Source organism: Falco biarmicus, chromosome 13 (genome assembly GCF_023638135.1).
Source record: "Falco biarmicus isolate bFalBia1 chromosome 13, bFalBia1.pri, whole genome shotgun sequence".
Lineage (NCBI taxonomy): Eukaryota > Metazoa > Chordata > Aves > Falconiformes > Falconidae > Falco > Falco biarmicus.
Window position 1 is genome coordinate 14,061,335 of NC_079300.1, and position 17,354 is coordinate 14,078,688.

Here is a 17,354-nt window from a genome sequence, read left to right on the forward strand (position 1 = left end):
TTTCTAGCTGTACCTTATACTTACAACCATACAGGTACTGTTCAACATACACATATTCTGCTTGTTATCTGCACAATTGCAGTCAACGACCTGTACTGATTCACAATAATGGGATTAAGCCCATGTGTCCAAATTTTCAGCTTAGTCCACAGCACTCAGCATCCTTATTTGGCCTGTCTTAAACTGATACGTCATCTTAGAGCCAAACACATGCAAGAGATATAAAAGAACATAGAGCGTGCATGAGAGCGCGCTGCCTTTGTCCATTGGAAAGGCAGATGAAACAACTGCTCATTTTACAACATGGTGCTTATTGCAACCACAAATGAGATGTTTCGGCAGTCTGTTTTCCCTAGGAGCTGACAGCTTTGATTACACAAGATGTCCCTGCACGGACCTGGTTCCCCATAGCCTGCCACAACCTGCGACTACTCATGCCCACCGCCGAGTGAGCCTGAACTGCTACTGGGTGCGAATTCTCCCTTCCCATAGGAAAGCAGGAGTATTTCACTCTCCCTTCACAGGCTGCGGAGCGGAGCACAAGGTGCCAACCAGTGCAAAGCAACTCCACTCACGCACATCTTGATGAATATTTTAGTTACAGCACTAAGTCACATATTAAAAACACTTAATTGACCTAAGTTCACGCAGTTACTTTTACAAAAGCAAAGAGTGAAGGGAACATGAACCACCACCAGAGTTATAGTTCTGTAATGGTGCGAGTTGCTACAGCTCCACCGTTGCCGCATCGTAAGCTCACTGGCAGCGGGGGACCCAAAGCGCAGCGTGCTGGAATGAGCATCAGGAATTACATCTCTGTGTCACGTAACTGCTCCATGCCTTGGTCTCGCCTTCTGTAAAATGGGAAGAATCCTCTCCATTTGGTAGAGCTTGTTGAGTACTACAGATGAAAATCGCTCTGTAAATGTGAAGTATTTTGACAGTTACTCCCCATAGCCATAAAACAAGGTCATGTTTAAAAAGGTAAAGATAGCTCTCCTAGCACTGTACCATTTCCAAATGGGATTGTATCCCTTTTGAACATGGATGTTTCTCACGTTCCTTTCACTGACTCGCAAACTACTGAGCCAGCATATCATTAAGTACACATAATCACTGGGGGTGTGGGTCACTGCACAATGTATGCATGTTTCTTTAAACCAGCTTCAATTCATTTGCCTGTCATTCCCTATGCAGAAGAGTGACTACCATGAGTAAGTTATCTGGGCACAATACACTCCCTGAATAAACAAACTCAGCAGCAGCAAACCCAGTGGCATGCTGCCTTCTGAGCAGCATACCTGAGCCCAGGAAGATGTACCACTGAAAGAAATCTCTATTTAAAAGATGGATTTAGGGCACTGAAGCAGACACAGTCCATACTCTGGGAAGTCACTTGATTTTTTTCTCAAAGCAACTTAATTCCTCTACTTCTTTCATTTTATAAAATGAATACAGTACTAGTTACAAGTGATTGACTGACAGCTCTAAAGACTGAACAGCTCTATTTTTACAGCACTGAGTAGCATTGATCCTTCTTCTAAGTCAATAAAAAGCCTTCCTTGAATCACTCTGGTGATTCTGGTAAGTCATCGAACACCTTCCTCAGCATGGAAAGTCCATGCAAGTTGAGGGAATTCTTAGCATTCATCAATTCTTCACAGGTATTCAGTGAGACCCAAGGAAGCAGAATTGGACCTGTGCAGCTGGGAGCGCTGTGGCAGGACCAACAAAAAGCCTCACCAACCCCACCCTGCTGTAAAAGTCACTCAAACTTTAATGAGACAAAACATCTTGAAATCTAGGTAACAGGTCTAGACTCTCCAGCCCTTTTAGTCCTTGAGGGACGTCATTCAATAGCAGATGGAGATGAGAAAAAGAGGAATGGGAAAAGATTTCATCAGTGAGACTCCCAGGTCCCACTCGTGATACTGCAAAGAGTGTTTCCTGAGACAAAGTGACCACACTTCTGGGGCAAGAGCCATCTTTTCATCTGGGCTCACAGGTTAACTTATGGGATGGTCCAGCAAGCTACCACTCATCATGCCTTGAGAATAAAAAAAGGAAAAAAAAGGCAACTTTTCCCTTTGAATATTTCAAGCCATGCTATAATTTCAGATATTTTGCATCCTCTTTTGGTTACTGCTTTAAAACAGACCGTTAAGGAGTCTAGTTTTCACAGCCTAAGCTATGCATTGCAAGTCTTGAAGCATTTTGCTAGCTAAATGTAGCCCTTGCCCCACAGCCTGTGGATCAGGGGTGCTAACAGCAATCCAGAGAAATTATTCTTTCTGTTTTGTTGACAACAGTAAGTGGCCCTCTATAGCATGAGGCTTTCCCCCCTGTTTCTTTGTGTTCCTCGCTTAAACACAGGTCACGGACCTCAATCTACAGACCAAAAGAGGAGCCCTCAGCTAGCTCTGACACCTTGCTGGAAGAGTCATGACTAACAGAATTTAGATGTGCAGAAGGAGCTTCATGAAGAGGCTAATCAACAAAAAAAATACTAAGGTATATGGAAAACATGAGAGGATTACACAGGTTGATGGCACATCCCAAGGAGCTGAGTAAACAAGTATCGCTGTTTTTTAACCATGATACTTTAAGGGACATCTGAGAAAAGTACACATTCACAGCATCTTCTCAAACCAATCTGTTTTCCTACCTTAGTAGTGATTTATAGCAAGGAAAAAAATAAAGGAAGAAGTAAAGAACATTTCAACTGAGGGCCTACTCTTGCCATGTACCAAGTTCTCACACCTACCAAGGATGGCTGAGAGCACAAAGCACAGCTCAGAACTGAAACCGTGGGTGGTGGGACTTCATCGTGGAAATATGAGCAACACGTACACTAAGGCTTAAGTTTTCCACAATGAACCAAGACTGAGCACACACACACACAAAAAGATAAAGAAAGGGGAAAGAAAAGACTACCCTAAAAACCATTTCTAGGTCCTTGCAAGCTCAACATCAGGTGTAACAGTCGCGCAGCTGTCATCTAGAAAGCTTTCCCAGCTAATGAAATGCCCAGTACAACTCTGTTCGTGAAGTAGCAAGCACTTGATGGATCTAGTTATCATATGGCCACAATTCTGATTGATCCTCACTTTATCGATTTCCTTGTCACTATGCAGAAAATAAGAGGAGACTGCTTAAAAAGCGTATCTATAGGGAGGTGGAAAAATACAATTCTGGGTTAAGCTAGCACTGATGAAGCGGGTGGGTCTCTTCTCCCGGAGGACCCCGCTTTGCTCACGCCTCGGACAGCTGTGGAGGGATGCCGGTGGCAGCTCGGTGCCCACCCAGCCCACCAGCCCGAGATGGAGACCCGCCAGGACCCAGCAGAAAGTTGATCACGGCGCAAGCCTGTCCCCGTCGGTACCCCCCGGGCAGCCCGCCGGCGGGTGCGGGGCTGCCCCACGGCGCCCAGCGGGTCCCCACGGCCCCGGCCCGCCGTACTCACCCGGTCTCCTCCTCACCGGCCTTTTCCTGCCGCTGCAGAAACGCACTTTGCTGAAGACCCCCAGAACGTGCCTCTCGCAGAGGGAGCGCCCGTCCTTGCTGGGGCTGGAGCGGCGCTTGGAGGCGGACACCCGGTCGCTGTTGGACTCCCTCGCCTGCCGCTTCTGCCGGATCAACGAGCTGGCGATAGCCGCTGCCATCGCCGCTCATGGGCCCCCCCGCGCCGCTCCGCTCCGGGGGGCGCCGCCCGGGCGCGCTGGGGCCGAGCCGCCGCCGCGCCCCGCGGGGACGGGGGACGGGGACGCCCCGCTGAACGCGCTGCAGCCCCGAGTCCCGGCGCCGGGGAGGGCTCAGCCGGCCAGGCGGAGCAGGGCGCCCGGGCTAACAACCATGGCTGGCCGCCGGACCCCGTCGCCCATGGGTCTGTCCCCGGGGAGCGCAAATCCCGGCGCGGGCGGCCGTCGGCGAGACCCCCCGGCCGGGCTGGCGGTGCCCCCGCGCCTTGTAAATCCGGGAGGCGGCTGCCCCGCTCGCAAAGGTCCGCTGGCAGCAGCTGTGTCCGGGGGGGGGCGGGGGGGAGCGCGGAGGATCCGCGAGTCCCTGCGGCGCGGTGCCGCTCCGCTCGGGCGCAGGCGGCGGCGCTTCCTCCCGCCGGCCGCCCTCCGGTGAGGGGCCGTGGGATGAGTCAGAGCCCCCCCGGCCCGCGGCCGGCCCCGGCCCCAGCGCGGTTGCTCCGAGGCGCGGCGCGGCAGTGCGCGCACATGGACGCAGCTCCGCTCCGCTCCCGCGGCCGGGCTCAGGGCGAGCCGCGCTGCATTTCTGTTTGCACTCCTCCTCTTCCTCTTCCCCCCCCCTCCCCACTCCGCTCTCAGAGAGGGCGGGAGGGGAAGGAAAAAGCAGCCACGGGAAAAAGCAGCAGGCCAGCAAACGAACAAAAAAGAGGCGATACCATAAAATTAAATTTAAAAAAAAAAAAAAAAAAAAAGAGGCGCCTCGGCCGCGGGTGCGGGCTCACATCGCCGCAGCTCGGCGCCCCGGGCTCACAGCGCCATGGCTGGCGCAGCTCCCCCAGCCCTGCTCGCCGCCTCTGCCCCGGCAGCGGCTCTCCCCGACGGCAGCAACCCACATCGTCCGGCCCGGCGGGAGGCCGCGGAGCGCTCGGCACCGGGGCAGCCCCGGGCCCGGCTGCCGCGGCGGGAACGGCGGCGGGAGGAGCGATGCGAGGTGGGGAGGGGGTGGTGGAGGAGGAGGAAGAGGGCGGGGGGGTGCGGCGGTGGCTGCTGCTGCTGCTCCGTGCGGAGCTCAGGATGCTCCGCGGTGCCGCCCGACGGCTGCGGGGCGAGGAGGAGCCGAGCCGCGCCCGCTGCCCGCCCGCATCCTCCGGCCCGGCCCGGCAGCCGGCGGGGGGGCGAGGCGAGGCGGGGGGAAGGCGAGGGGAGGAGGGGCCGGGGAAGCCCCCCCCGGACGCCCACGCCGCGCGGGGCTGCTGCCAGCGCGACGGGGAGCCCCGCAGCGGCCGGGCGGGTCGGGTCGGTACCGGCCGGGAGCCGGGCTCCGGGCGAATTGCAGCTGCTCCCGCTCGCCCTCCTCTACGCAATCCTACGTGATCGAGGTTTGGATGAGAAAAATCGCGCAGGCACAGCGAGGCAACTGCAGCTCCGCGGCGGCTCTGCCCCTCCGCCCGGGCAGCCCCCGGGCCGCCCGCCGCCCCCGCGGGGAACCGGGCTTCCCCGGCGCCGCAGCCCCGCCCGCCCCCGCCGCAGCCACCCCGGGCACCTCCTCGGGCATCGCGCCGGGTGCCCGAGCACCCAGCCTCAGCCTCCACGGCTTGCCCGGCTCCTCCGTGCAAGCAGAGGCAGGGCGGCAGCCCCCGCGCCCCCGGGGCTGCTCTGGGGGGGGGCGGTCGGTGCCCCGTCTGGGCAGCGTGTCAGCCGCCTGCAGCCCACCGGGCTGGTAGCGCGGCCCCGAGGCAGCCCTCCGGTTTATCAGCGGGTGCTGTGCTCGGGGCAGCCCGCAGGAGCCGGGCGGGCTCCCTTGTACCCCCAGACACAGAACTGCAGCGAGCAACGTTTCAGGTGCAGACGTACAGCTCTGGTTATCCGGATCTGTAGCTGGTGTTGCTGCCCTAAGCATGGGGCTTACCGGATTTCAGGTTCAAGCAACAGCTAACGAGTGTGTGGGCAAGAGGTGATGAGCAAGATACCCCAGGGAGCGTAAAGTGGCCAGAGCTGGGGGAGAGGGGATCTCTGCTGGGAAGGAGACACCTGCCCTAGCATAGCTGGGTATAGGTGGGTACCAGTGGCAGGATGAGACTAATCCAGTCCTGGAGGTGTAGGGGTGAAGCATGTACCTAGCTGAAGAGGACACTTCAGACCAGTTGGTGAGACCCCCTGGGAATTATCAACTTCAGCAAAATCATCTTTGTAACTACTTCATTGCAAGAACTTCAGTGCTGAACTATTTTGATGTATTGGGGGGGTGGGGGGGGGTGGGGATTGAGGGAAATGCAACTGAAACAACCACCCACCATGTCCATAAAGATTAACTAAGTTCACTCTTAATCCCTATGCATGCCAAAATGAGGTGGAATCAGGTTCTCCAGGAGAGAACAGAGGAGGAAGATACTCAAAACCATTTGGGAGATATAAACATTTGGCTGTTGATCTCTTTTTAACTGCTGCCAACCTTTCTGAGCAGATTTCACTGTCCCAATCAATAAAGATTTTTCTTCCCTTTCCTGTAGCTAAAATGCTTCATATTTTAATTTTTTCTGCCGGATTATTTCACTTGACATCAAAGAATGTTGCAGTACAAGGTACAGGCATGGCCTAAAGAAAGCTGTTTGCAATCAGAGAATCACTGTCTAAACTACCAGTGAATTATCCAAAGCTTCATCTTCAAAGGATGTGAGCAAATCTGATATCTTCACAAGAAAGAGGTTTGCCATTGATATATACTTTTTTGCCTGTAGTCTTCAAATCTCTGGTGGAAGAATGCTGTTTTATCCCCACCACCCCCCATCAGATAAGTTTCAGTTATTTCGACATGCGACTAATTTGTTTTCTTGTACAGCTGTAAACTAGGAGCAGCAGCTCTGCACTTAAAAATGATCCTCATCAGTGATAAAGTTGGTTACAGTATTATTTTTTTCTGGTGATTTGTGGATCTGAAAAGACAGTGCTGTGACTCCAAGAAAAAATGCTTCTCCCAGGTCTCTCTGCTTCTGCAGTGATGGAATTAAATTAAAGCAGAGGTTGTGAAACTGAATATAATGTTGCATTTGCTAGCACATAGGTCTGTATTTATACAGGCTGTACAATTATATATTTATATTTATACAGGCCATATATTATATGTCCAAGGAGTACACAGGATTTGGTTCTGGCACCGGGCACAGCGCCACGAACTCCTGGTGACATTACTGGCATGCTCATCTGCTCTGCACCACTCTGGATCATGCCCCAGCTTCACAAAAATTTCTGAAGAGCCCATGCTTTTATAAATGCCAAGCAAGCCCAGAGTGGTCTTGAGCTGGAAAATTAAAGGCCAACCTCATCGTGTTGCTTCACTGTCATTCTTGCAGGTGAAACGTTACCTTTGGTGGTCGGCCAAGTGAAACGGAAAAGCCTCCACATACTTTGGTCTTTACCAGTGGAAGTTCTCTCCTTCAACTTCCATTTGGGTAAACAGAGCTCAAAACATCTCCCATTTTCAGCTGTTATAGCTGCTCCTCAGAGTGTAGTGCCACTTATACTGCTCCATACGAGCTAGCCCCTGCTGAATCCAGGGGCTGCATTCCTCATTGCCACCAGCAGAAGCTGAATTGTTTTACCAAACTGGGTCAGTATAGCATTTTTCCTTAAGGTGCATAATTCTTGTAAACATATTTCTATTTAATATATTATTATTATATCTGTAATATAGAATTATTAAGGTGATTGTTCTCCCCTGGGCTCCCCCCCTCCCGACCTGCTCTGGAAAGCTGTACAACGCACATGGTGAAGAAGGAAAGACAGAATAGTACTGATTTATAAAATGAACAAGCAAGATGATGTTTTGATCATGTTGGAGAAATATGCCAATGCTCCTCCTGCAGTTCATGGAGAAAGGCCCCATCCTGCACACAGGAGCAGACAGAGGGTCAGACTCCCCATGGCTGTTGGAGAATCCGACTCAAAACACACTTTAAACATCCCCACCCTAAGCTACAGGAGCCTATGCATTAGGCACTCTCTATGGAAGGAGGCCAATATAAACATTTCAAAACACCCTCATTTCCGAGGTTTTGCTCCCTTGATAAACCCACTCTTCTGTCCTCAGTGCTGAGGTTTAAAATGAAGGCCTGGCTGAATTTCAGGGCTTTGGTGGCTTGAACAGAGAAGAGATCTAGAATTGCATTCCCTTACCTTCCTAAACAGAACAATCTATCTAGGTCAAAACGGAGGTTATTGGCATCTTTCCTTAGTGAAGTGCAATAATTCCCGCAGGGTTGCTAACAGAATATCCTGTTTATTTTTCATAGTGCCTTCAAAAGCCATGGGCTGTGTTCTGTAGATTCAGTCATTAGGCATGTCTCTGCTTTACTAATTCTGTACACACAGAGCTAACTACAAATGACAGAAGTGTTATGCAGGTTTTTTTGCTGTTTTATCTGCATAGCTACCGACAGTGCATGCATGAAAGTTAAGGAAGAGATTTAAATTTAATACCCCTTTAAAACGTATATACATATTGCTGTAGTTGAATGGGAAAAAGAAAGACACCTATCTTTGTCCAATAATTGTGAATGGCCTAATTCACCATTTTCCAGCAGCATAGCAACAAATCTCTTCCAATAGGAAGACACTGTTGAGTTTGAAAGTCTGCATGCAGACACCTCTTAAGAATTGTACCCAATTTTCATGCTGTGTAAATTACATCTAAAATGTGCATTGCCAGGGCTGCTTATTAAGCAGAATTAAGCCCATATCCATGTTTTATTAACTTTATTCTTTACAAGGTAGCCCCTTATTGCATGTCTAGCATAATTAAAAATCACGCAGCCTAGGCATTCCCCAGTTTCTCTGCGTGGGTGGACTTAAAAAAAAACCACCGTGCCTGGGTAACCTGATAAAGAAATGACAAGACCTTACAGTATTTTGCTTATTTTATGTGCAGGGTAATTCTGTTTACAATGCATAGGTTTATATCTATATAACAATTCCCATGGCCACTTAAAAATATGCTGTTTGGGAAGAGAGATCTGGCCCTAAACAGCAGTGGAGTACAAAAACTAGCTGGCTTTCTGGGCTTTTCTTGCACAGCCGAGCTCTGAGCTGACTAGGCCTTTTAATAAACACAGAAGAGACTGCATCATCTGATTGCTATATTAAAATAATTTCTTTAATGGGCCCCTCACCCCCTTTCTTGGCTTCAAAGATTCAATTAAAACAAAATTTGCAACTCATCATGAGGAGTATTCATTAGCCTACCTGGTGTCTTTAAAAACAGCTCCAGCCTGGGGAGAAGCTGGGCTTATCTGTGCCTTAAAGCAAGTGGCAGGTAAGCAGTTACGCAGATTGCAGAATAAAACCATTGCTGAAAAAAACGGGCCACACAAGCAGCACCAACACAATACAACCAGCTGGAGCCCAGAAGAAGAAAGACAGGTCAGTGCCTGACCTGCATGCAAGACCTGGGGCTTGTTCGAGACGAGCTAGTCTCAAAGCTGCTGTTACGCCAATGGTGCTGTTCATCAGCCGTTCTGCCATTGCCTCCCCCAGTGGGACTGGGGCATGAAAACCTGCTGTCCTTGCAGGACATGCTTCAGCTGCGGCTTCACTGGTGGCAAGAGTCCAAGAGAAAGGGCCTGCAAACACCTGCCCAGCGACCGGTCCCACACAGCACTTCAGTCATTCAGGTGATGCAGGGAGGAAGCCTCACAGAAGGGTCTCCAGTGGAGGAGCAATGAAAGGATGGGTGCTCTACTTGCAGATAACTGCATGCAAGGCAACGCTGAGAGCCCTCTCTTCCTGAGCAAGGGATGCACAGCCAACCAGCTGCTCCAGGCTTAGAAGCACCCACCTAAGCATATGGAAAGAAAACTCAAGTATCTTCTTGCTTGTACTATAGCTACTGAATTTAAGAGACGGGACAGACAGCTGCCCCCCTTCCTTCTCCTCCTGTCCCTCACTGGGCTTCTCCTGACATCTAGCAACTCCCTCCACCTGCCCCTTAGGGACTTTTTCACCCGTGGTCACCCCTCTAATAGCCCTAAGCCACAGGAACTGGATGGGGAGGGAGGTCATGGGCTTGAGATTTCATCTCAGTTCTTATGCCTGACAGGAAAAGAGCACATGCCTTGTGCTTTTAATGCAGAGCAGGAGCTGGAGGCTGAACTAGGTGAAATAGCCACCACAGAACAACCCCAGTTGTGAGCCTGAAAACACATACAGCATGCCCTTCCCTGTCTGAAGCAGAGACCCAGTCCTCAGACTTCAGGGTAGCAGCACTTCCATGAACGAGACAACTCCTACAGCCTTCCAGTCTCTAGGAAGAGGTCAGCTGTTCCCATCGTTTCCTTTGAATCCTGTTTGATGACAGCCTGTAGCCCGTTCTGGCCTACGGTTTCAAAAATGCAAGACGTGTCCGGTTCCACAGACATGGAACCTGGTTGTGTCTGGCTTTACATCTCACCTGCTTGCAGGTGATGTGTTCTGGGTGGAGAGGGAAGTGTGACCCTATAGTGCAGTTCCAGGCCCAGGGCTTCCACACGCCTGGGCTTCGGAGGTCTAAAGGGGTGCCCATGCTTTTCCCCCCTCCCTGGGAGGAAGGAAAGCTGCTCAAGCTGTGAAACCTCTACATGTTGTAACCGTGCAGCCAGACATTGATTCCAACCAAAACCATTTTCAAGAGTGTCAGGAAAAACCTTTCAATTTAAAGTTTCCATCAAGCTGACTTTGCTGAAAGTCAAACAGATCCTTCCTGATTAGATCTTGTCTGAGGCAAACCAGCCCGATTAGGTGATTGAGAACGATAAAAAGAAGGGACAGAGAATGAAACCCCTATCACGTTCCTTCAGCAGCAGAGTGGGAGCCTCTGCTCCCCAGCAAGTCAGGGTTTGGAGACTGGAGACGTCAGCCTCCTTCATGCATGTGTGTTGCACTGTCGTAGACCAGGAGGGGGGGAAGGGAGAGATGCTGTCAAGGAGAAACAACAAACTCTCTCCAGACCCATAAATCTCTCCAGCTGCACATGATGGATTCTGCCAGACCTAAGGAGGCCTTGGAAATTTCCCAGACCCCAAATTCTCTTGTCCCTTCATCCAGCTTCCAAACCCATAAGAAGCCCAGCATTCACAGCCTGAGCCAGGTCGAAGCTCAAATCCTGCTGGGTCAGAAAAGCAGTGCTTCAGAGGGGCAGCCCGGTGCAGTTCAGAGAGCTCGCAGGAAATGCAGTGACCCTGACAAAAACTGGTACTCCCACTGCCATCAAGCTCTGCAAAACAGGAGTGCCAGGACATTAATCCTGCCCTCAGGATGCCTCTGAAGTTACATGCATCCAGACTACATCTTATTTAACCAAACCTGCTTATTTCTCCTGCATACTGCAAGGGCATGCTGAACACTAAATGGAAATAGGAGATTACAGCTGTCATACAGCTAGGACAAGGTCTGAGGACTCCTTCATCCCCCGCTGACCTAAAGTGCTGGGTAAAAAGGATCTGGGTGAATACATCGCTTCCCCCACATACCCTTGGACTCCAAACACACCTCTTGCTATTTGCATTGTAATTTATTTCCCTCCCCAGCCATAAATCAACTTTTTTTATCTCCCCAGTAAAATGAAATCCCATGTCCTCTCTCCCCAGACTTTCACAGCTACTGCAATCCAGGCACTGATAAAGATACCAGTGGCTGGGAAGCAAATCCAAGTTTGCCAAGGATACCGAGACTAATGCACTAGTAATTAGTGATTGCAGCAGGTCTGGTGAAGAGACTAAACTGAACTGATGTGGAAACCAAGTTCATAGAAACAAGGTTCAGTTTAATGCAGCCAGATCAAACCTCTGGGAATAAATGATGCAGTCTGCATTTCTTCAAGACTGGGCACTTTTTTTTCCACCAGAAAGTAATGACTCTGAGAATTGGGAACCATGAGAGAGATACAGCTGAACAGAAGCTTTCTCCACAGAACTGCAGCTGGGAGAGCCCAAGCCCAAGGGTGCATGCGTGGAGCAATGGGGAGCAGAAGCATTTCACTCTGTCACATTTGTACGCAGTGCAGCAAACACCGGTATCACAAAAGTCACAAAGTTTGGTTGCCACACTTCAGGTGGCAGGGATCAGGATATAGCTCCAAGAGGGTCTGAGGCCTACAAAGATTGGGGTTTAGTGAGAGACTTGAGCAGTTCAGTCTCTTTGTTGCAGTAATAAGGACATCTACAGGGGATTCACATGGGGCCACCCTGTAGAAATGCTCTTGGTACTCGGCTGTATTTATCCTGTTAATACTGTGGCCACTGATAGTTTGCTGTTGCTGAAAATCTGGCCACAGAAGAAAAATGGTTGAAATCCTCTGTATCCAAGAGAATGACAGGGAAGACTTGGCCTGACTGATAAATCTCTCACCTCTCAGTAAGAACGTTTTTGAAAGGATGGACTCTTTCAATCCAGCAAAGTCAGAAAGAGATCTGGAGGCTATGAGTCAAGGCAAGGCGCATGTTTGTTGTTAATAGCAAAGGTAATTCATCAAGAGAACGACATGGCAAAAGTTGTGATGGATTCTCTATCATTTCACTCTAGGAACCAACCTCTTTCAAAAACAGATGAGTTGATATCATAGTGCACAGGGTACAAAGGACCCTGGAGAGGTCACCCCTGTACTGTGCCAGCAGTACCTTCATCATCGCTGACAAGGTTGCTCCAGTCCCTGCTTAGGGACCTGCAGCAGTGGAAATCCCACAGCTCCCTTGGGAATGTGGCTCTGCACCACCCTCAGCTGAGAAAGGCTCCTCCTAACATCTAGTCCAAATCTCACTTATCTAAAAATTTCTTGCTTTACTGATACACCTGCCACAGAGGACTTACTGGGCTTACTCTGTGCAGTCCTGACTCAAGTGAAGCAGGAGATCAGACCGCGCAATCATAACAGCCCCTTCTGCTTGACTTCTGCGACTCACCCAGCATCAGTCAGCATTAGAGCAAATATAAGCAGAAATCCACTTTGCAGAAAATCTTGCGTTCAAAGTTATGTTTCTTCCCCACGAGGAATGAAAATGAGACCTTTTGGAGCCCACAATGAAATGCCAGAGGAGCAAGAAAGCATACTACTATGGCAGAACTGGTGGTCTCACTGCTTTAAAGACCAAGACTTCAAGGGTCTGCTTTTGCACCAGGTGGAGTAGTGGCATGAAAATGGATCTTTAAATCCATGGGCAGCAGGCTTTTCTGTGATGACTATTTCCTTTCTCCCTTCCACAGTTTTGATAAAGTGGCATTTTTAAAGGGAAAAAAAGCTCCACTACCAATTGTTTAGCTGCTCCTTCTGTAGGCATCCATCACAGCCTCCCAAACTGTATCACTCACATGTGTCTCTGACACAAATTACAGTTTTGGCCTTTTCTGCCCTCAGACCGCTGAACTCCAGAGGTGGTTAAAGCAGAAGCTGCAACAGTGCTCTAGCCACTTTGTAGGGCTCTTCTGGGGCTTTCCAAGAATAGCTTTTGGACACAGCCATGTTTCCTTGCATCCTTTATTCATGACCTCTCTACAGCTCCTGTCTTGGACAAGGAACTCCTGTACAGTGTGATTTCTTTCCTCGTCTCTGGCCATGCTTGCCTGTTCGCCCCCTTCACGTACATGTTTCTCTTCCTGCTCCAGGGAAAGAGTTAGTGTCTCTTTGGTCTATTCTATCACGTAACACAAAAAACATGATTCAGTTAAAGGGCTGTTGGAGCCTCCTACAAACAAGTCATTGATTGACCAGAGTAGATGACCAGAGACTACTCCAGTAAAATAGCAAAAATAATCAGAGAGTTATGCCTTCTTTCAGGTGTGGGTGCACAGGCAACAGGCCCTGCTTACCCATCAAAGTCATGTCCTAAAGCCTTCCTTTTTGAACGCAGCTGGGTCCTTCAGGATGAGAGGACAGGATCCCCTGGGTTTCCCTTTCTACCCCCACAAAGGCAGCTACAAAGCTGGGAATGCTGTCCCCCAGCCCAGGGACAGTGTCAGCTACCCCTCCTGTGGCACCCAGCACGATGGCCATGGCTTATCCTTGCCACCTGCTCCACGGCATTTACAGGAGCCCATGGGCACTCCTGGGGCAGCTGTCTGCTGTGTGACACTCCTGTCCCAGTGCAGGGGCAAGGGACAGCCTCCGGTAACAAAGACGAGCTGACAAAGCAGCCAGTGGCACTCCAGCAAAAGGTGCTGTACCTTTGCCAAGTGGCGTCGGATGTAGGGAAACTCACAATAAGAGCTTTCATCTTTCATTATGATTGAAGGGGCTTGCTCTAGCCTGTTGGAAATACCATCTTCTGAGATGCGATGGGCTCGCTGAAGTTCATGCAAGGTAGTATAATCCAGGGGGCAAGTTATTTGCATTCTCTTTTGCAGAACCTTTATACATAAGAGTAGCTGTACTTAGCAATTAGAAAATGTACGAGTGTGAGGGTGGGGAGCCTGAATTAAAAGCCACTTAAGTGGGTACTTGAGCAATTATTGGGAGGCTTCTGAAGAGACATTTTTGTCAGTAATTAAGGAGAACATAGCTTTGTGCTGGGTACAGGTGGCAATATGGCAGCAGAGATCATCAGTGCTCCACAAAGAGATGACCCACTATCCATTAGCTGCAGAGGGATGTTGGGATTTTCTGCCCAAAGAGCATCCTTCAGAGCTGAAAGAGAGCCAGGGCAACAGGGAGGGCTGAAATCCTTGTATTCGCAAAGTCTCAGATCCTCTGCATCAGAGAAAAGGATGCACAAAATTGTTTTTATGAAGCCACCTAGCTCTCTAGGTCCCTGTTCCTCAGCAGAAGTGGGTCGTGCTGGTACCTCTGTCTTCAGCAGTCCCCAAATCCCTGAATTCCTGGAAAACCTTCCCACCCAAAAGAAGCAAAGCATAATGTGCCAGACAGTTCCAGCCTGGTGGACGGTTGGCTTATGCGTCTTGTGAGTGGCATGGGCAGATTCATTGTGACCTGGCTACAAGGATGCTCTCTCTCTCTTCCCTGACTTGTTTCCATAAGCTTTGTCTCCCTTGTCATGCAAACTTTGTCTCCCATGTAATTGGCTTTGGGGATCTTTCTGTTTGTTAAAGAATGCCACTAATACATGCTCCTTTCTCAGCATTTAGAGGCAAATACATTATTTGTTCAGTCCATTATAGCAGATACTTCCAGAAACCCGTGCCTCTAATAGACACTACAGCCCACCTCAAATGCTGTAAAACGTGGGGTGCAAAGAAGGTACCCTCACATGAAAAGCTTGATTTGACAATGAAGTGGCTGAGAAATAGAACTACTCAGGCACTTAGGAAATTGTGAAAACATATAGCTACCAGGGCAGTGTCTGCTTCCTCATTAAAGATGCAGGTAAAGAAGTTTGAAGACAGTAGCAGTAAGAGGAGTGTACGCAACACAAACATGTCCTTGTGAAGAAGCATATTTCACAGGCACTTCATTACCTTCAACAACTTGCAGGTCCTTGCTTATTCATCAGTAAGTCTTAACTGTCGTGAGCCAAAAAACGTGGGTTGGGATCATCAAAATGAACATAAATGAACCAGACTTCCAGATCTCACTGATGCTCCAGGGATCCCCCCTGCAAGCTCCAGCCTCATCCCCTTGCACTACCAATGCTCTGTGCTGAACACGGGGTGTGCAAGAGATCCCTGTGCAGCACACACCAGCTCTCACCCCAATTAAACATGCCAGACTGACTCCTGCAAAGTTTCCCTTCCAAAAAAAATAGTTGACCTAAGGAGGCAGACACCAGGCATTTGTTCTAGAAAAGGCTACATGTTACTCCCAGCCTTATTATCTGCACTTGGATGGCTCCAGCAATTAATGCAATCCCCTTACTTTTCTTTCTTGACCTCTGGCACAATGTGGGGTCTCAAAAGTATTCTTTCTGTTGTTATTTATTTAACCATTTCAATTGGACTCTGTCAGCTTTAATTTGGCCTGGCTTCTCAATTTTGTAGGAAAAAAAAAGTAACTGGAGCATTCATAAACCTTCAATCAAACAGAAAATACACCCACAATATTATACAGCTTGAATGAAAGCTTTTCTTTTTAAAACAAAGGATGCTCCCTTGTGTTGCTTGAAACCTTGGCACTAAAGCAATTAAGAAAGTGAAACTGGCTACAAACTAAAGCAGAATGGACATGTTTCATAGATCTTCATTGCCCAGGCAGGAAGAAATGTAAACAGGGCATAAATTACAGCAGCCAGAGGACAGATAAGCTGAAGGACAATGCTGGCACAAGAGCAAATGGGTAGACACTGGCCAAGAATAAATTTAGACTAGAAATTAGACATGGTTTCTAGCGATCAGAGGAGTAAGACACTTCCAAAAGGACCAGTGGGCACACCTCTGCTTTCATCCTGCTCCCTCCTTTCCAAGGCGGATTTTTGCATGCATTTATGAAAAGGTGGTGTGACACAGCCTGCAATAATGTGAGCCAAGGGACCCTTTCTCTCATCTATAGCACCAATACTTCTGGTCTTCAGAAAAATCCCTTTTAATGTACTAAGAATGGGGAGACATTTGATGCGCACTCAGTAGGGTTTTTTAATGTCCCTTTAACCTTTGCTAATTGTTCCATCTTGAAATATATCTATCCTAAGTCTTACTCACTTAAATTGATGAAGTTAGCAATAGCAATTGTTGAAGGTTTTTATTTAGTAGTGTCATTAAATAAAGTGAAACAAAATAAGATCCCATAAAATACAAATGGTTTTACGTAAGCGTTGTTAGGGATGCAATGACAGGAGGGCGTTCAGTCAAGTGTTTACATTGTTACTATCATTCAGACATCAGCTCCAAAGTTTATCTAATTTGAAAGCCACTCCTGCAGATCCTTGCTACTGATCAGTGCAGTCTGCAGAGACACTTTTCACAAAATCATTCCAGAATAGGAAAGCTGGCTGTCAGCTCCCACATGTGGGGTCCCTGGCCAGTTGGTACCCACATCTGTCTGCACGTGCCTTTTCTGCTTGCTGGATGCTTTGGGGGTACCCAGTATCAGCAGCAGCAGGTATTTCTGCTGGCAGGGTGAGGAGTTAAGGAGGGACATACCCTCAGCTCTTCACTCCAGAAGATCTCCCCTGACCAGGATTGCTGGTCTCTCAACTTAGCTACTATTCAGCCTGAGTAAAACTTACGTTTATGCCTGTAATTTCTGCACTGAACTGCTATATTGCCAGTTAATGTTGTTTAAAAATGAATTGCTGCTGCATAATGTATGGCAGAACAACAAATACACATTAGCTACATATCACAAATCAGATAATTACCAACCAAGATATTCTTATGCGTGTTCAACCTCTTATACGATGTAATAGGACACTATCAAAATAGACCTCACATTACAATGACAGTTTTGGCTTCTAGCACTTTGGCTTTTATCGTAATAAATTCTAATTTTCTGATTTTTATCTGCTCCTCCCCTCTTGCTCCTAGTGGCGTAGGAATTATGATTATGCCAGCTTTAAAACTAGACTGCCTGTTTTTAAAGCAGTCTTTCTGCCTGATTCACAAGCACAGCACTTAAGCATTTGAGACACAAACATTGCAGATCACCCTTAATGCCAGGAGCAGGGCATGGAGTTGACAGGCATCACTTCAACTCCCACGGCCCCCACCTACCCACAGAGTGACCACAGATGGGCACCCACCTCCCCACAC

At 48.9% G+C, this 17,354-nt stretch overlaps 1 protein-coding gene across 5 annotated transcripts in view; it reads right to left on the bottom strand.

The window, feature by feature from the left end:
* Positions 1-17,354, bottom strand: part of FGF12 (fibroblast growth factor 12) — a 227,701-nt gene that overhangs the window by 97,822 nt on the left and 112,525 nt on the right. Inside the window, exon 1 of one of the 5 annotated variants that reach the window (XM_056358894.1) lies at positions 3,464-4,833. The exons of the other annotated variants lie outside the window; for them this stretch is intronic. Coding sequence (XP_056214869.1) covers positions 3,464-3,662 — 199 coding nt within the window. The 5' untranslated portion in view covers positions 3,663-4,833. Of the gene's footprint in view, positions 1-3,463; positions 4,834-17,354 lie in introns of those variants that run through there. 5 annotated transcript variants of the gene reach the window in all.